This window comes from Nelumbo nucifera, chromosome 3, assembly GCF_055504915.1.
Source record: "Nelumbo nucifera cultivar China Antique chromosome 3, China Antique-T2T, whole genome shotgun sequence".
NCBI classification, from domain to species: Eukaryota; Viridiplantae; Streptophyta; class Magnoliopsida; order Proteales; family Nelumbonaceae; genus Nelumbo; species Nelumbo nucifera.
The window spans coordinates 13,437,213-13,458,285 of NC_142651.1; the positions used below are offsets into that span (position 1 = coordinate 13,437,213).

Here is a 21,073-nt window from a genome sequence, read left to right on the forward strand (position 1 = left end):
CATCTAGCCAGGTAAATAACTTACAAAAAAAGCGAATAGTTTTAGACAAAAATCTATGATATCAGAAAGACATGATACTAGAAAGGTTTTGATCAATCAAAATCTCCAATGAATTTTGATGACAACCAATTTAATGGATTCCCACTTTTATTATGACAATTGATTATATGTTTTTCTAGTATCATATCTTTCCGGTATCATAATCAAGTTATTATTATTGTTATTATTATTATTATTATTATTATTATTATTATTATTACTACTACTACTACTACTACTACTATTATTATTATTATTATTATTATTATTATTATTATTATTATTATTATTATTATTAAGGGCCATAGGCAATTCAATCACCATTTCCGCTAGTTTGATGCGTTATTTTTTAGGGATAATAGCATATAAGGGTAACTTTTGATCCCTAATATCGGTAAAAGTATCATTTAAAAAAATTCAAAAATAGGGTAACTTTGGAAAAATAATATCAATAAAGGGCAGAATCACTATTCATCTTCCTCCTCTTGCAGTTTATTCACTAGCGCTACCACTCGCCGCTGCTCGCCGTCCACCGCCGTTTACCGCTACCTCTGCCTTTGACAACATTGCCGGAGGTGGGCAGATGCAAAGGCGGCGGCGGCACTGGTGGTTATTTCTCTGCCCAACGCCGCCACTTCCACCCACCTCCGCCTCAGCCTCCAACAATGTTGTCGGAGGTGGGTGGAGACAGAGGCTGAGGCGTTGGGCAGAGAAATAATCACCAGCGCCACTGCCGTCGCCTCTGCCTCCGCCCACCTCTGGCAACGTTGTCAAAAGCGGAGGCGGAGGTGGGCGGAGATAGGCGGAGGCGTTGCTGGAGGTAGTGGCGGGCGGTGGCAAGCAGCAACGTTGGTGAATAGACTGCAAGAGGAAGAAGATGAACAGTGATTCTGCCCTTTATTAGTATTATTTTTCAAAAGTTACCCTATTTTTGATTTTTTTTAAAATATTACTTTTACTGATATTAAGGCCCAAAAGTTGCCCTTATATGCTATTATCCCTATTTTTATTGAAATATCAATAAATAGTATAGGAAGCACTAGTTGTTTTTTATTTTTATGATTTTGGCAATACTGAAAGTGGAGAGAGAAAACTACCTAGAATCTTCATAGTGACTTCAAAATAGTTATACGTTCATGCCATTTGTAAGGGGCCAGTCTATCTAACATTTACCACTTGTTTGGGTGAGAATCACTAAAACCATGTTTGATTTGAAAGAAAATGTAGGAAAAGGAAGGGAAAAGTAGGAAAACCTATATAAGGTTTGTAAAAATTTCCCTATTTTTCCTTCATTTCCCTACCTTTTCCTTCATTATTTCTTCTCTCCACAATGTTTTTGTACATGAGAACAAACATATAGGCTTATAGCGGGTTAAAAAATCGATGCATATTATACATTGTGATATATTTTTTTTAAACTTTGCTAATTCCGTTCATTATTTCCCTAACTTTTTTATTTTTTATATAAGGAATCTCATATTGAATATTTTGTAAATAATATACTTTTCTTATGACCTTAACCCACCTCATAGATTTCTCAAAATGTAACTCTAGGAGACCTGCACATGGTAACCATCTCTCTCTCTCTACCAAAAAAATGTGTTCTACACTAATACCACTTGTTCTATTTAAATCATGGTCATATGTTGAATAAGAATGAGGTGACATGCATTGATTTGGCTGTCCATTGATATGCTCAAATTTAAATATTAAATTGAATTTTCTAATATTTGCAAAGATCTAAACATTGATTATGATCATCCATTAATGCACCAATGGAAGCTTGATAAGGCATATTCCATTCAAACAAATGCTCGTAGTACAACCATGAAGTAACAAACAATAAATAAGTCACCAGTACAAAATGATTTAGTAAACAATAAGAAAAACCCATCAATACATAGCATACAAAATGCTGAAGAAGTAGATATCAAGTATTGGGAGTAGGGGTGGCACGAGTCAAGCTTTTCATGAGTTGTTCGAGCTTGGCTCGTGAAAAGCTCGGTTTGGCTTGGTTTCAATCGAGCTCGAGTCTAATTCACTAGCTTGATTATTAAACGAGCTGAGTTCAAGCCTATTAGAGCTTGGCTCGTGAGGCTCGCGAGCCAGCTTGAATATATATATACTAAAATTATAGAAAATAATATATATATATATATATTAAAAATATTATAATTATTAATTATTATAATTCTTAATTTTTTAAATATCAAATAAAAAATATTTTTATATATAATTTTTTTATTTTTATAAAATATTTTTTCTCAAAATCGAGCTTGAGCTTATGAATTTTTGATTCGAATTGAGCTCAAACTCAAGGTTCTGACTCAAACCAAACTCGAACTCGAGTTTGAACCTTGTAAAACAGTCTCGAATCGAGCTCGAATCTCATACTATTCGACTCGGCTTGGCTCAAATCCACCCCTATCTGAGAGAGAAAACTCATGAACCCTCTCAACAACCGGACTACGCCAAATAAAAAGAGAGCATCTACTTCCAACAGAGAAAGTTGAAATAAGAAAGTCTCCCACATTAGTATTGCCGTGTGTTCATACCTCCTCTCATCCATAAGGCTAGTAATATTTTGTTGATTTGACAATACAGTGTTTTGGGTAAAGTAGTAATTCTGCGTTCCTTGGCTTGCCATTTATGGGATATCTCCAACAGATGCATGTTTCCTTTGGAGATATTTAATAGTCTGGATTCAGGAAGTGTCGGACAGTGTCAATAAATTAAAGAGAGGGTGTAGATAATTTCCCTTGTTATTAATTAAGTGTTTGATTTCCTTACAAGTTACAACTTCCCTTACAACTCCTCAGTGAAGCTTGAACACAGTTTTATGCCCGAGTGATTGTAGAGATCAGTGCAAGAGTCGTGACAACAAAAATCAGTTCACGTGATGGTTTGAATTTTTTTCAAATGATGGTTAGGGGTGCGAGTTGGATTGTCCACTTTTCGATCACATTTGGGCTCAGGTAGGTCCATTGAAAATTTGATAAATAATTCTCAATCCAATCCGATCCAAATTGCAGCCTTAGTGGTGGTGTGTTTGGAGAAGAAATCATGGCCCGATGCATTGTTGTAGTCTTACTTTATATTACTTTATCCAATTCAAGGTGGGGCCACATCAATACATTAAGGGGGATTGTGATTCTTATTGACCGATTCTCTCATGTTTTTTTGGAGGATTTAGGTGAGACCCATGATAAAGATATTTTTTCTAGGTATCACTTACCTTTCTCTAAGTTAGGAAAGTTGAATTTCTTGAGTGGAGAGTAAATTCTCTGGTTAAAAATCCCCATTAAAACAATACAATGCATTAAACATGGATTCGGGCCAATGGGAAAGTAAAAAATGCTCATTTACCTGAATAAATTTATCAAAAAAAAAAGAATATAAATAAATACACTAATTCAAATAAATGGCCCCACACTACTCTACCGAGATTAACTGATTTTTGAGTATGTGCTTGTGTTTCATTGGGAGTCATGAAACTATAGAAAAAGTCTCAATTATTCCCTGCCACAAATTAAGTGACAATTGAGAGAAGCTTCACGGAAATTACACTAGTGCAAGCTTCAGCTGGACAGGCCGTGCCATGTGACTAGGGAAGATGCCCTTAGGTGGCATTCTTTTTAAGTGAAAAAGCCTTAAAAACAAGAGAAAACATGCCTGCAGCGATTGGAATAAATTCAAAATATCACGCGCGAACTGCCATTTTTGTTTTCAACGCTGGTGTATTTGTTTTTTCACTGGAGTCGCAAACCTTGATGGGTAAACATCAATTTGTGAAAATGGTTGGATAAATACAAGTAATAGCTGATGGGGGTTGGGTGAAGTAGAAATTATATAATAAGCCTCTCAGAGAAGAATTCAATTCTTAACCCTAAACTCCTCACTTAGAATATCTTTACTCGTATTAATTAGATAATATTATGAGTATCCTGTTGTCGTTTTGATTTGGGTTATAGGGATCATCAATATATCTAAAATCTAAAAACAACTTGGCTTATGTGATCCAGACGAATCTTTCAGACACGCATGATTTCATCTCTTTAAAATCTTAGAAAAACTTAAAACCAGGAACAAAAACAATGGGAAAATCATAAAATAAAAGAACAATTTTAGGTGGAAACGCTTAGATTTGGCATTTACGCAAAACCATGGTCTGTTAAGCATTATTTAACAGTAATGCAGTATAAGCAATGATCATCATGTTTGAATTTATGCTATTTTGATGATTTAGATTCAACTTGAGTGGGTCCAGTTGTAGATGTCTAGGCAGATCCCTATTTTGTTAGCAGACTCAAATGATTAATAATTTAGGGTTAGGCTCTGAACTTTTACAAAAGCGACATACAAGTTTAGGTGAGGAATGATGATGCAGCTGAGAAGGGTCAAGGATACTGGCCTAGTATGTCTGACACCCAATAAGCTAAAATATAAAACAAGTGTTGTCTTTCTTCTTTTCTCCATAGTTTATATAAATATAGACTGTGATGCATGCCCTCTTTTTTTCCTTTTTTTTTAAATGAAAAAACGATTAATTGAGTTATTTCTTTTCTTGTTCATGGGGCTATAGTGCTATACAATGGGGTAGCCCGGTTTATACTTGAATTTCAACTTTAGCCGATGAGAATGAGATGCCAGATCAGCAGATCTAAGCAATTAAAGTCATCTCCTCATATCAAAGGATTAATCTCAACTAGCCAAGCGATACAAAGCTCTTGTCCAAACTAGGTAATAGACATCTTGCACTAGAAATGGACCTGTGGAGGATCAGACTCAGCAAGATCAAATAAGCCTTCTTTAGTAACAATAAGTGATAGAACACCTTGAGTCCAGTTTGAAGCAAATATGCTAGCCGTGAGCTTATGCCCCTCAACCAACGTCTGACCCATGACCAAACAATCCCTTGGGTGATCAAAGGACTGCCAGATAGCCTTCTTGTTCTTGTCGAAGAGCACGAAATTTCCTGTCTCAGTCATGTTTAAGCCTACTACTAGCTTACCAGTTGTGTTTGTCGACCAAACAACTGTACCATCAACTTCTTTTAAGATCAAGTTTCTTTCTGTATGAGGGTCAATGTCGCATTTGATCTAACGGGTTGGTCTCGGTTGACAAACCAGACTACTTGTGGGAAGCCTAAGTTAGGCAACACAATGCCACCCTCGTTGTTGGTATGGATAATGAAGACGGCAAAGTAAAGGAATCACAAGTACCGTTGTAGTAGAAGCCACAGGCAAATCGAGCTTACCTTAGAGGCTTAGACCCATTGGAGAAAGGCACACAGAATGGGGAAGCATTCTTCGTAGTCCTGCTGCCACGTCAGCTTAAATGCTTTAAAATGCTAACAAGAGGTTAAAATTTCAAATCCTGCCTGTTCTTTTGTGGGTAAATATGAATCCGGCTTCCTCCTATATTAATTACCAAATTACGCAAAAGAAAACCAAACATTAACGTATACGAGGCAAGCATCAGTGATTACTGCGTTACATAGATGATGGGTCAAACCCCTAACTGCCCCCTCTACATTTGTCGTTGCATTGCTTCATTTTTCTCCCTTTGTTTCAGGTTTCTTCTAACCTAAACAAAGTATCTTCTCTTTAGGCTATGTAGGTCTCATAAAACATTCTTTTCTGGACCTTAAAAGAGTAATTAAAAGTTGACCTCTTTTCTTTCTTTCTTTCTTTCACATTTATGAGAACTGGTTCCTTACTTTAACCGGTTAAACAAACAAACCCTTCAACATATTTGACGATCGCATCACATGCTCCATTGCTTGTTAGTTGGGATTTTAATGAAGACGAGAGGACCACGTGAAAGATTTTATTGTTTTAATAGTATAATGAGTAGTCGTCCATCCAATAATCAGCCCCTCTTAACACTTAAGTTGAAAGGTTAATAAGGCTGTTTAGTTTGTCATTACTTGCTTAAGTTTATCCGTTGATTTCGCCTTTTCTTTCAGTCCACACGAAAAATATAGAATGGTAGAAAACTAGAAAGGTATTAGTGGACAATTCATCAGACCACGTATGCGGTATGCCTTTACAACCTCCATCCAACTGTTTACCATCATACCATAACGTAAACCTATTTAATTTATCCGTGCCCAACTAATGCAGATGATGTAGAAGCGCCAATTAGGGAATGCCAGTTCAGACTTATTGAGCCACGTGTCTTCAGATAAATGCATTGGGCTGCTCGGGCCACAATGCTAGCCTCTTGTGACACGTGTCCTCACACCCCCTCTTTTTTCGTAATTGAAAATTATTATTAGATAATCCATTTATAAGTTTTAAGCATTAAAGAAAGTACCCACCTTCTCCATGACCATGATGACCTCACACACACGCACTTCTTCCCTCATCGAAAGAGCCAAGTACAAGCCAACTATGAAGATTCAAGACATCATTTCTTAATGTCGGTAGTGTTGGTCCCACTAGCAGACGACACAATTGTATCATCTTAGCCGTTTATCTTGATTATGTTTGCTTTTGCTCTCATATCATCGTGTCCACAAATGAACGGTCAAGATATGAAATTGATACTGCACGAATAAACTCTTTTGTATATTCTGTAATTAGGGAGAACAACCGTTGAGCCCACCTAAAAATTCTTCATCGGGACAGATGGGATAAATCTTGACCGTAAATTGATATCAAATCTACAGGCAATAGGGCTATTAATAAATTATAGGATGCTGTAATTTTCGAATTTTGCAGTGGGCTATAAGGTATTTTTCCGAGTTAGAAAAGTAATAGGGAAGACAACCTGGATCACTTGAAAAGGTCCGAGATCATCATCATCATCGAGATTGAGATTGAGTTGTTCGGACCTCGGACTTCGGATTGTGAGCCTGGCTGGACCATTTTTGTTACGAGGAGTATCTGTGGATTCTAGCAATCCTTTCAGTGTTTAGTCAAACGTGGGCCCCTTCCAAATTGGCGGGTAGCAGCCGATGATATAGGTCGTACGCAATAATAATTAATAACTGTCACTGCGAGTCAAATGCAGAGCTGACCTTACAGCCTGTTCTGCCGTACATCGAGAATATCTCTCGTACTTATATTTATTATTGATGAGAGATATTCACAATATAGGGTGGGATGTGATTATATAAGGTCGATGTGAGACGTGCTGTGTGAAGAATAGATCCCAATTCTCAATATATCTCATCCGTTCCATCCATGAAAGCGGAAAATTCTAATCGTCTGCAGTTCTACTATTAATACTGGACCAACCACGTCAGCTCCTTAGATGTGGATCTCACACGTTAGACTGACGTGGCATATCAAATCGATCCAATCGTCTCTGTTACTCTGTAGGGTAGACCAGTAGAGGATTCGAACAGAAAGAGTATCAAGTCATAGCGACAAATATGTCGGGTCAACCCGTTAACAGTACACGTAAAAAGAAAACTATGTGAGCCCGGCCTAGCCTGCCTCATTGTGCGGTGTTTTGTTTTTATTTTTTTTTCGTTTATATTCTGAAATTTTTTGACATTAATGGCGTAGGATTATTATTTGAGCTTTGGTATCTTTTTTTTTTTCCTTTGGTTAAGAGGGTGGAGGAGAACTATTAGTTGACTGACGGTTCTATTGTTAAGCAAGATCCTAATACTACATTAAAGTATAAAGAATGGATTGATAGAGGATTGGAATGAAGAAGACCCTGATTCTATAGTGTGGAGACTTCAACTCGGATCGCACATTAAGGGGTTTAATGTGGATACCTTTTTCGTCTGAATTGATTCTTGTGTTGCATGTGTTCGAGAGACCCGTTCTAGTTATGGGACACGCTATAGGGTTTAACATATATTGCCGCTAGATTTTCTTTTGATGACCTCCAATCACTTCATTTCATGTTGATACTCGCCTAAGAACTCATATACTTGATGGGGCTTCATGATGAGGGTGTCATTGCTGAAATTCATAGTCTTCCGGTGAACTAATGCATCCGGTTGTCTCATTTGTTGGAGGCCTAGTTGACGACGAGTTTTCTGCATCCAAAATGGACGTTATGGGCTTCACTAGACAAATTGTGAAAGTGACATCCGTTTTGGAAGGCCAACTGTTTCAAAATGGTCACCTTTTACGGAAATCTATTTTTTGCGGATTACCCTCAAATTGGCTTGTTTTGTGCTCCCCTTCAATGGATGCTATGCTTTATGCTTGGGTGCGGAAGCTTTGGAATCTGCTGACTTGTATTGCCAATGTTTTTTTTTTTTTTGGATGTTTCATACACTGTTTCATGGAGAAACCCTTGGCCTCCCCTTAATTCCATGCCATTTCTGATATTATCTTTGTATTGCCAAGGTTGGGGTGATTTTGTCTATCCAAATCCTTTCAATCTTGATTATATTGGAATTGGTAGTTAATTTCTGTTCTTGTTAGAGACTTTCTCTGTTTGAGGTAGATGCCCTCCTATTTTGGCGCTTTCAGTTGTTGACGTCGCGTGTAGAGGGTTCATGGGTTTTCTCTCCGGATGCTTGATGGAATATATCTGTTTCTTCTCAGCATTTTATCTGCTACTTAGTTATAGGTTTTTCTAGTTATTTCTTAACTTTCTTGCTGTTTGTTACTTATTACGGGCATTTATGAAATATGCCTATTAAAACTTAAAAAAAGGGAGAATGACTGATCAGTTTAGTTTAGATCAGGATTTTCTAATCTATCGTATAAGAAGATGAATCCTGACCATAAATTAATACCAAATTCATGAACAGGATGTGATTTATAAAAGGAGGGCTACAAACTGTCATTCAGAATTCTGCATTGGATTAGAAAATACTTAACCCTAAAATAAAGATAATGTTGTAGAACATTCCTAAAAGTATGATTTATCGTTGGGTTTTTAAACTTTTAATCAAGTACGGGTGATAAGGACTGAGTTAACAAACAATTAAAAAATACGCCATAGCCAAAAGAAGCGTACGCACTCAGACACAAAATTGGAACTTTAAGCAACAAAGGAAGAATTATCATCAGCCACGTCTCATCTAGATGGGACCCATTCTTCGAGAAGAAGAACCCCCCACAGCCCACAGCGCCTCACAGGGTGCACCCCACAGGCTCATCTCAGCATCATTAGAATTTTGAACATCCCTCCTACTTGTCAACGGACCTGTTCACGTGCCGGACTTCAAACATTACTTATATTATGTCGTTCATAGGTCGGGCTACCAACCTGACTTATGTTATATCGGATTTGGATTTTGGACCGAATCCCATTCAATTTTTGATAAAAGTCAAACCAGGAACCCGGCCCATAAACAGATCCACTTGTCAATAAGAGATATTCCCAATATAGCATCCATTCATTTGACCCTTATATTTATATTTAATTCAATATACGATGGAATTCCCATGCTTTAGTGATATGCTCATGTCAAGAGTTTTTGCTTACATAGAATCCCGATGCCTTAACTCCAGGCTCTGGGAAGGTCAGCCATCACCCTCTCTTCCTTCCATATCAAAAGAAAGTGGGTCCTGCTCTATTCAGTTATCACTTACCACGTGTTAAATACAGTTCTTAATGGAAACAACAATTGAGCCGCTGTTCTTGTTATGGAAAGTGGGATCAAATCACAAGGGTTGGACGGGGGTTATGGGGATGGGGATGTGCTACCTCCCCTCTTGTAGATGCATGAAAAAGAAAACCTCCTGCATGGAGGGGATTGAATTAGTCCATACTTTTTGCATATAAAACTCATGCTATGCACATGTATAAGTATTAATTATATATGAATTTCATTAGACTAAGAGCACTATATAAGATTAAAGGAAAAACAAATAGTGCTTTGATTTAAATTTTATAATTTAACATAGTAATCAAAGCCAAGGTTCTAAATATCAATACGGGCTGATACGTATTGGTGTATTGGCCCATGTCAGTATATTTTTTAGTTTTATTTATTTTTTTTGAAATCGGTTCAGAGGAGTTGGTTTAAGGCTCGGCTACCCTCTGAATCGGTGGCTGACCCAATACAATCTGTATAAGCTAATACGGGCTGATACGTATCAATACTTTAAATCTTGATCAAAACAAGTATCTGCTTTATACAGTATAGATACTTTTTATCCATACACCCATGTATATATTATATATAAATATAAAAAATGATAATATAATTATCTATATATCCTGAAAATATAGGAAAATGGATGAAGTTACATTTACGATGATAATTAATGAACTTACCATTTGAGTTTCTAATTAGCTTGGCACTTCTTATAAAAACCCAGATTTTTTACTCATTTTTCCTATCCATTCTCTACCCGTAGTGAATTGGAATCACACATCTCTCGATTCATAATAGAGATGTATGGTTCTAATTCATGACGGGTAGAAAAAATGAATAGGAAATCCGAATGCTCTTATAAGAGCTATGTTTGAGATCCACCTACTCTCTCTCTCCATTTAGTTGGCGGTAGGTTGGTTGGTGAAGATGGATCCGGGGCCCAGCTAGTTTTAAAGTTTTACCGACTAAGCAGCCTGGCATTAGATAACATATTCAATTTTATTACAAGTATGGGATGGCTTTGAAAGGTATTGATAGTAGTTTTTTGTAAAGACAAAAATAGATGTTTATTAAATATGAAACATTCAATGGTGGGCCCATGAATTCCCCAAACCGGCGCCGCCGGTGACTCTTGGTCGTTGTCACAAACTTTGTGCCATCACCACCTTGAAGTGCTGTGTCTAATTGGCTAATTCGAATTTTCAAAGTCAAAGGAATTCCGAGCAGAGTGACATTTCTCGTGCGATTGTACAAATAATAGAAAACACAAATATCTGGGATCTCTATTTTACCAAAACACCCTCCATTAATATATTTACCTACCAACCTAAAGTGTCCTGCGCTCTCTTAATTATGTATTGATGGCCAATGTATTCCTGCTATGCTATATATGGGTTTCCGGAACAGTATTCGTTTTCAATATTCATTCATGAGTCATTACTTATGCTTCAAGTTAATTATTCATGGTTTCCATGACAATTGCTACAACTCTTACTAGAAGTAGGCCACGTGTCAAACCCTAGCATTTCAATGTCCATGGCCAAGATTCTATGTATTGGACAATGATACGGGTTGAAATTAACTAAACAATCATGTTTAGCTTGTTTTGGCACAATTCCTAGCATCATTGCATGAAATCCTCAATTTACATGTTTATGATTCTGGAAATACATGATATCCGAATGGTTCTGACCAAGCAAACCCCTCAATGAATTTTGATGAAACCCATTTGATTGATTATTACTTTTATGATATCCGTTGATTATATTGGTCATAAGTTTTTCTCGTATTATATATTTCCAACATCATAGTGAACCCTATAAATATTTTCATTAAAAAATAACAGTTATTAACTGTATCACTGCTATTATAGCTGGTTAAATCTATGATGCAAGAAAAACATAATACTGGAAGAGCTGTGATCAATAAGACCCTCTCTCCCCTACCACCCCAATATTGAGATTTGATGAATATCATCTGATAGGTTATTACTTTTATGATATAAGTTGATTGGTTATAAGCTTTTTCTGTATCATGTGATTTCATGTGACCCTTTGTATTACTTTTTTTTTTCTTAAACCTAGTTATTGTTAGTTTATGGCATTAGTAATATTTTTGACATTTTTTTTTGAAAACTTTAATTACTACAATTTAATTGTCTCTAAAATATAAACATAAATGGACTTTAGAATAAACAATCTGATATGAACTGTTTTGCTGCGAGAATGCTGATTTGAATTTAAGAACTAAGTTAGAATTAATTCACTTTAAAATGAACAACAGATGGGTAGGGACAGAGCCAGTGGAGTTACGCCTCCTATGGTCCAGAAATCTCCACTATTTCATCATTCCATGTATATTTTTTCCCTTCCCCACTCCCCGTCCCAATGGTTGCCCTCAATGGCCATCCACATTTATTCTGCTCCCCTTCTCAATCCGCATAGGTTTTGCCCTCGCCAAAAAAAAATTTCTGGCTCCGCCCCTGCATATGGGGCATTTGAAACCATTTAGATTGAAATGATTTCACTATGTTTGTCCATTGCATAAAAAAGCTATAACCCATGTTGGTCTGAGCTATTTGGAAGTCAAGAGAGGGGCAGACTAGGTATCAGGGGCGGAACCAGGGGAGCCACGGCCTGCCCTATAGTTCAGAAAATTTCCACTTTCTATATAAATTTTCCCCTCCCCCCACTCTCTACCTCAATGGTTGCCCCCCCTCTTCCCTATGGGTTCATCCATTATTCATTTAGGTTGACACCCTTGTAAAAATTTCTTGGCTCTGCCCCTGTTAAGTATAATTCTAACATTTGGCGTTTTTATCCACATAAAGTGATTAATCTGAACCTGCATACCAACACTTGGAAGCCCTAATCAATGGCTTTATGTATGTACTATACATGTATGCAACTAAGGGTTAATTAACCATACACTTGGAAGCCCTAATCAATGGCTTTATGTATGTACTATACATTCACCGAACTCAAAGCAATTATCCACTTTATATAATATAGATAATGTTGAAAGTGGGTTTCAACTTCAGGTTTTCTCCATTTTAGGAGGCAGTATTGCGGGTTTTAGATGATATTTAAAACTAAAATGACATGGGTTCTGATGGTGCCAATCTGGCCGGTCTTAGCTGTCAATGATCTTGCCTCTGAACTGAGTAACAGGGACCTGAAACGGAAAGAGAAGAGAAGCTCCGGGGAGAACCCGGCGTAAGGGCTCCGAAGCTCAAGTTAGAATCCTTTAAAGGCAAGATAAACCAGATAGCGCGAAAGTTAGCATACCTCGTTCCTGGGGGGTAGAAGCCTTTTATAACCACCTCGCACACTCACTTCCAGGCTTCCGTCAGGTCGGGCATGATTACTTCTAAACTCCTGCCAATTCGGATGTCATTTCCTCTGGCCGGGCAGAACCGCCACTGTTCCTTTTGTCGGAGCCGTCTCTGTGGCTAGTGACGACGGTTGCAGGTGGCAGTAGTAGGAAGCCGTTTGAAATGCGGCTGTCAGGCGTCAGATCCAAAATCAGTCAGGCGCGTCGCCCTTGGATACAGACGTCCTTGGTGTCGGGTACGTTTGGTCGGCCTGGTGTTTCGGAAGTGAAGTGTTGGAGTGGCGAGCGAGGTGTCTTGAGTTCGGTTTGGAGTGTTCCGAGCTGCCATGGGCCAGCTCGGGTCAGCTTTGTGAGGCTTGGGGCCCAGTATAGCTCGTGCTCCTTGCAGGGAGCTCGGGTTCTCAGTAGGGAGCTCGCTCTTAATAGGGAGCTCGGACTCCCAGTAGGGAGCTTGCTCTTAATAGGGAGCTCGGACCCTTAACAGGGAGCTCGCTCTTAATAGGGAGCTCGGACTCCCAGTAGGGAGCTTGCTCTTAATAGGGAGCTCGGACTTTAGGGAGCTCGGGTTCTTTGGGAGCTCGGACCCTTAACAGGGAGCTCGCTCTTAACAGGGAGCTCGGGCTCCTAGTAGGGAGCTCGGGTTCTTACTTAGGGAGCTCGGACCCTTAACAGGGAGCTCGCTCTTAAAAGGGAGCTCGGACTCAGTATAGCGGTCTGGAGTTCGGGCTTGGTAGTGAGCTTGGACTTGTTTCCGATGTTCGCTTCAGGCGCTCTACTGTCCCGAGCTGCTTGTCTCTGCCACGTGTCGGGCGATCGTGAGGTCGGGCCAAATTTCCCCTCATCAGGTTCACTTTATACGTCACATATATAAGCTTTAAGAAGTGATAAGCGCATTTAGATATTCTTTTTTCATGAAAACTTGGATAAAGCAATGGTAACTTGCGAGTCATTTTGAAATGTTAAGAAGGAAGCAATTGTGCAAGTCATTTTCAACTCATGAAGACAAAATAACCTAAACAGTGGAATCCTTTGTGATCTGTGATAATCAATTCTTTAGCCTAAAGTGGTTCTTCATTCAACGCACAAGTGGAAAGCTTTGAATTTAAAAATATTTCAGTTATACTGGGGTGGTAATATGATGCGCGATTGATTATTATTATTATTATTTTTTATTTAGTTGAAGGAGATCAACCTGAGGGTTTTCATAAGATATTGCTTTTCACCCGCTTAACATAGACATAAATGCATACTTAATATAACACGACGACAAAATTTTTTAAGGCCGACAGAACCAAGGGTTGCATACAACTCTTTATTTACTAGTATTCCTCAAAATGTAACTTGCACCATCATCTAATCTTAGCCCCAAGAATATTGGATAATGGATTGTTTACATGAATCCTGTTTTGTCAATCCATTTTGGCACTGCCATAACTATGGGCGCTTGAATTTGACGATAGATACAGTTAAACAAGAAAATGACAATTAGATCCTCATCTGATAATCAGAAAAGTTCTTAACAACATTAATCATGTGTTTCTATAAATATTTTGGTTGATGCCATTTTACTTATTTTATTACTAATTCAATGTGATGACCTTAGTTGTAGATAAAGCAAACTTTGGCTGTTTGACTTTAGAGCCTCATGTGTGTGACACGTTAGCATGGATGTGGGGGTAAAAAAGTAATTATAATGATGATTTTCTTTTTTTTTTAATTAAAAAGATAAATAAAGGACTGAATAGTCTAAAGTCCAAACTGTTTTATTCAAACAGCCAAAGTTTTTTCATTTGGTCCATCCAAATGGGAGGAAGAAGATCAAACCCACAAATCACCCCGTAGATATGATCACTTGACCCATCTAAATAAAAAGCAGATATGAAATTGCAAAACTACAAACTCTCCATGGTATGGTCAATAAATCTCATGTGTACCCTGCTCTGCCCCACCTCCGATTTTCCTGTAATGTGTACTATGTATATCAAAAAAGAAATTCATTCACCAAACAACCAGTATGGTAATTATTCTTTGAAAAAGGAAAAATAAAAAATAAAAGAAATTGTTAATAAACTAGTGGTAAGTACATTTATAATAAGATATGATATGATACACGGGTATAGTGGGTTAAGTAATTGTTATTTGGAATTCTGGCTTGTATTACGTATAGAAGGTGGATCCGGTCCACATGCAACCTCTCCTTTTTGTAGGGGGGGTGGATAAAAATCCGCTGTTTGAATAGCCCACCGGAAAGTTATATCATGGCCCCTGGTTTTCATTCCCAAAACAAATAATATTTCGTCAAAACCCTAACGTGTCTCCTTTTATACCCCCATTCGCCTTTGCTTTCTACAGGGAAATCCAGCCCCACCCCCCCTCTGTTTCCTCTCTCTCCCCCCCAACACCCCAACAGTAACCAAAATTATTAAACTAACCTAAAAATATCACAGCATCTCTACTCTTTTCTCTCTGTACAACCACTATTAGAGTCTCTCTTGGACAATTTTTGATTGTCCTCGCTCGTCGATACCCGCCTCTTTATCCTGCATTTTATTGGGTATCATCGGATACCCATCTCGGATTTCCTGCGTTATTGTGGCTATCCTTCTGGCTCCCTGGGTTCTTTTGATTTAAATGAGGATTGAAACGAACCTGAGAGATCGTAAAGAGCAGGAATTTCGGGAATTACCTGAGGAGCGGAACAACAACAGCAGCAAACCCAAGAAGAACCGGAGGCGCAAGAAATCGATGCCGAACGTCGTTCAGGAGCTCTTCTGGACGTGCACGGAAGTGTTTGCCAGGGGTGGTGCTGGGACTGTTCCGTCTCGTAGGGATGTCGAACGACTGCGGTCGGTTCTCGGTACGTGCTTCCCTTTCTCTGCGTTCCGGGTCCGTCGTTGAACACTTTTAGTGGTTCTGGCCTTCTGACTTCCTATTCGAATATTGCCTGCTTTCCTTTTTTACTCTTCCTGTTCGGTTATGTCTTAGAATTAGGAATTCAATTATATTTAAGTTTTCTTGATTAACTTAACGAAAACCCATTGATGTTCCAATGACATTGTATGTATTCTTTCTCGGAATGGAAACTGCTGATATGCTGCCTTGAGAATTGGGTTTTCTTATTTGCTTGACTATGAATCACTGATTTTACATTCGCGCCTTCTCTTAGCTGGATTTGGTAATCTCTTTTCTCTTGTTCCTCTCCTCTGATTAATGCTCGAAGGTAGGATTTTGATATGACCACCCCATTTCTTAGGTTGCCTTGTTCTTGGGTTTCTAGTATCATTTTCATTCATGCTGTCATGAGCTTCATTGGCAGTAAAAGGAAACAAGACTCAAGAAACAGAGGAACGCAAGAGGTCAGCTCACGTTTGCTCTTTGGGTGGGATATGCTGATTGCTTCTTTACGGCCATTACTTTGGTCCCGAGTATCCAGTTTATTTTATTTTTATTTTTGGGAGGGGTGTGACTTAACCTTCGATATTTTCTTTTTAGTCTGAAACCCGCTTCTCACGCTTGTCAGCCCGAGATTTTACAATGCTGCTTATATTCTCTCTCTCATATTTTTCTAGCAAAAATTTTCTTTTTTTATTTTTTCAGCTTACGAATGCCCTATTAAATCAACGCACCAGTAAGCTGTTCATCTTTTGTATGGTTATAACTTTTTGTGGAACTTTTGTTGCTTGGCTGTTATTTGTTACATGGGTTTTCTTTTATTGGGTTGTGTTTGATTTGTTTCCTTTTGGGCCGGTTTAATCGAACCTCCCTTTAGAGGCTATACAGATGCTATATAATGTATTCTCATTATAATTTTCTTCATCTCTGCGAATATCCTTCTTGAGATTCCTTTCGTTTTCTTAACAAGGCATCTAAAAAGTGAAAACGTTCTCTTGGCTGCTAATTGGCCATCATGTGCTGGTCTCCACGCTTTTCTATGCTAAACATGTATGCGTAAATAAGTTCATTAATTAAATCCTACATCTAAGTAATACATATATTAAGTAATTGTCTGCTCTCCATATCTTGAAGAAGTGGACTTCTAGAAATTTCCATCTTGCTTACGTACTTTTCTGATTAGAGCTTGATGCTTATGTGAATAACTTTTCATGTCTTTTTGTAGATCACATGCAACCGGCGGATGTTGGTCTGAGTCCAGATATGCCATACTTTAGGGCAAATGAGCCTGAAGGCATCCCTCCAATCACATACCTACACCTCTATGAATGCAGTAGATTTTCGGTATGTCAGATTTTCTGGGGCCTTGAAGATTGACTACTAGTTGCGTTGGAAGTTAATCAGTGTTAATTGCTTCTCTGAAGTCTATTACTTGGGTGCTTGCAGATTGGGATATTCTGCTTGCCTCCGTCTGCTATCATTCCACTACATAATCATCCGGGAATGACTGTTTTCAGCAAGCTACTCTTTGGATCCATGCACATCAAATCGTTTGACTGGGCAACCGACTTGCCCCATGCCACAAACCAGAATCTCAACTCACACAGTAAGTTTTCTCAAGTTCACCTTGGATTCTTTTTTTTTTTTTGTAATTTTGATTGGTTACCTTGAGACTGTTCATAATTTCATATGCTCTCTGCTAATGGCCCGTTTGCTATCTTTCTATTGCTTATGTTTTTTAACTGCCTTTTTCTCTTTATTTTGAAACTTAAATGAAAATCCTATGCTTACCTTTGATAGTTGACTGATATGAGTGCAACCTTTCATATTGGTGGCTGTGGATGGGGGAATTTTTTTAAAGCTCCAAGTTGTGAAAAGTTCTTGTTATCCATTTTTTTTTGTTTGCTTTTTCTTTTTTTTTTTTAGAATTCACATCTAGAGGGAACCACGGAGATTGAATTATGATATGTATTATCTTGTAGTGATTATATAGGTGCAGGATACCCCAACTATTCTTGCCTTCATGAGGAACAGAGGAGTAAAGGTAAAAGAAACTGGCTTGCTTTAAAAATGAGGATGATATACACTAAAGCAGTAAACTGGTTATGAAGAGAGAGCTATTTAGACATTTTTACCCACTTGTGACAATTAGTCAATTACTACAGTTGTGTTGCCTGATTAAATGTTAGTATACAAAGATACTGTTGAGATGTGCACGGATGTGTCTAAAGTAGCTAGTACGTCCTGCAGACCACTTGGCCTACCATGAGGGTTTCTTGGCCCCAAAAGGTACTTTTGGTTTGGAAGCAATTGCAGGATATTGACTGCAAGGGGCACTTTGAAATAAGATGTGCTTGGAGCACGGATAAAATCTCTGCCATTGAATTGGACAGAAGACTTATTATTGTATTGGGGGAAGAAACAAATTGAAATGAAAGAAGTTCCCAGCTATTTATTTTGAAAGTGGGGGGAGAGGGTGGTCACTGGTCAATTGTTCCTACTTTGTGCTGCACTCCTGTTGCATGTGGAAGTCTGGACTAGCTGTTTGTGTCTTTAGTCAATGATAGACTTGGTTGGGTTATCCTTACTGTTCAACATAGTCTTGTGGACCTTCCACTATCTCTGATGCCTAAATAATAATGCATCAAATGGTTTTGGTCTATCCAGTTGTCTCCAATATCATATGTTTATGTTTGAGATGGATGTTTTGACTTGCAGGGTTGGTTCAATTATTATTATTATTTTTTTTTGCTTTCAGTGCCTATTGGTTTTTTTCGTTAGGTTAGAGGCAATCATGTGTTTGTTCTGGTAGCGTTTAACACAGGTTCCAAGTCTATTGGTTGTAATTTCCTTCTCGTTTACCTTTCATCTCCCTCAAATTTGGTGGTTGCTTGGATCTTTGTATCTTTCCTCTCCTCCTAATCCTTTGAAAAGCCTCTACTGACCCCTTGCCTTTGTTAATGGTTGCAGTTCAGCCCCATGGGATTCGGTTGGCAAAGATCAAGACTGATTCGGATTTCACTGCCCCATGCAACACCTCCATACTCTATCCTGCTGATGGAGGAAACATGCACTGTTTCACAGCATTAACATCCTGTGCTGTACTAGATGTGCTGGGTCCACCGTATTCTGACTCTGAAGGCCGACCTTGCACATATTACCACGACTTCCCGTACGCCAGCTTTTCAGGTATCTTGTTGCTTGATTTTTGGAGCTGCACTGTTTGTGATCCAACAATGTTATTTAATACGAAGGAAAAAGAAATCTTGGATCTAGGGAGGTTTTCTGTTTGATTCAAGGATAAAAATGGTAAGGTAGAGACGGATTCTGGGAATAACTGAATGACTGAACCCAGAACTGATCTCATTTAATAAATAACCTAAATAAAATTGAGGACGTATGGTGTATTGATTGAGTACCTTTATGCATCACATCCATAAGACAAGTAGAGCAATCTCAGAGGATTTCCGTAACGTTTTCCTATAGCTTAAGAGGGGTATTATGTGATTTTCAGGTGACGAAAGATTGGTGCCTGAGGAGGAGAGGGAGGGATATGCATGGCTTGAAGAGATAGAGAACCCAGAGAACCTTTTGGTTGTGGGAGCAATGTATAGAGGCCCAAGAATTGTGGAGAATTGATTATACATCTTTTTTTCTTAATCTTTATAATTTGCTCTTAGAAGTTGCCAATCGTTGGTGCAAGTATTTTCTCGGATTCCCCGGGAAGTAAGGGCTCTGTTTAGAAGCAAGGGGTTCTCTTTCTCTCTTCTCTATCTGTAGCTTATGTACATAAACAAAAAGAAGGAAAAAAAAAGGGTGCAATTTGATCTTTCTTGTCATTAATGTGATCTGTTTTGTCATCGTGTTTTTCTTTTTATTAATAATGGGCCTTCAAAGGAATTTGATTTTGGAAACCTCTTATACGACTACGAGGAATTCTAGATGGAAAGCGCATGATAAGGAGGCGAAGCCGAAGCGCAGGTGTGGAAGGTCTTAAGATGTGTTTGGCTTTGACAGAAAATAAGAAAATTAGAAAGTTGAGCGAAAGAGAATTGTAAAAGATGCGTTTGGAATCAGATGATGTTTTATAATGAACCAGAAAGTCACCCTTGCTCTTTTGAAAATAGTGATGGGTGGGTGGGAGTGTAAAATTTTACAGGTGATGAAGTTTTACATCTATTATCGATGTAAAATTACACTCCATTCAAATGAATGCAAAACTGAATCAAAGTATAATTTTACGTTGATAATAACTACACTCTATCGGTTTTTGATAATGCAGCCTAAGAAATTATGTGGGACCCTTGAAGTATTTTGTCAATTGGCACTTTGACCGTGGTGGTTGGTATCCGATTGATGAAGGGTGATTTGACACGATTTAGCTAAAAGGGGACAATAGGCACAATTTAATCGAAGGATGACAACTCACTCAGGCAAGCCCGGTTCGCAACATTTAGAGTTTGGGCATTTAGCCACTTTGGCCTAAAATCCACCTCGGTGTAGAGTCACTTCGACACCCAATCCAGTTTGGGACTAAAGAATCGAAGTTCTAGCTCCGAGCTAATGAGCCGAAATGTCACATAACCGACTCTAAAGGCCTCTTCAATAGATCCCGAATCTCTTGAGGTCACGATGAGCCAACAGATCCCGAATTTATTGAGATCACGATAAGAATTCATCCCAGTTCCACCTGAATCGGAGGTAGACAATAAACCTTATCAACATACTGCTCTCCTTCAAAAACGGAACCAACCTTATCTCCACAGCCCGGAGATCCCAGAGCTCCTTCGTAAGGCCCACAATTGCTCTAGTAAATAAAGACTTGAAATCTCAAGGCAAATGTATGCATGATTATTTTACTCACTAGCACTCAGGCTCTCAAGCATTCAGCTCGCATTCACAGCATAAGTATTGACTTAAGCATCGAAGTGACCTCGTCGGGTTAACTATCCCAGGTTCTCGGATCCATTGTTTTGCAGATTGATCCAGCTCGTCGCCCATTTGGAGTTCGGATCGCCCTCCAACTAGGAGTAGCCAGATCGCGCACCATCAATTGGCACCGTCTGTGGGAAACGATCGAAAGGTCATCCCTATCTCTTTACAGTTTCAAACTTAGTCTCAACCTCAATGGCATTCTCCAGCCACACCGGAAAAAGTGTCGAGATGAACATCACCGGGGGGCAAGCGTAACAATCAACCTTCCCTCAAGCTCCTACGGTGTGCATTGGCCAGTTCACTATTTCGCTCACAGCGTCCGGAGTCCCATCACTGCCCGCATCACCGAGC

The 21,073-nt window shown here is 38.6% G+C and overlaps 1 protein-coding gene across 1 annotated transcript; it reads left to right on the forward strand.

Moving 5' to 3' along the window:
- Nucleotides 1-15,245: 15,245 nt before the first annotated feature.
- On the forward strand, nucleotides 15,246-19,630 carry LOC104596917 (plant cysteine oxidase 2-like). The gene is made up of 5 exons (XM_010258237.3): nucleotides 15,246-15,752; nucleotides 17,013-17,131; nucleotides 17,234-17,393; nucleotides 18,758-18,976; nucleotides 19,302-19,630. The coding sequence occupies exons 1-5, from the start codon at nucleotides 15,527-15,529 to the stop codon at nucleotides 19,424-19,426; spliced, it is 849 nt and encodes a 282-aa protein (XP_010256539.1). The 5' UTR covers nucleotides 15,246-15,526; the 3' UTR covers nucleotides 19,427-19,630.
- The last annotated feature ends 1,443 nt before the right edge of the window (nucleotides 19,631-21,073 follow it).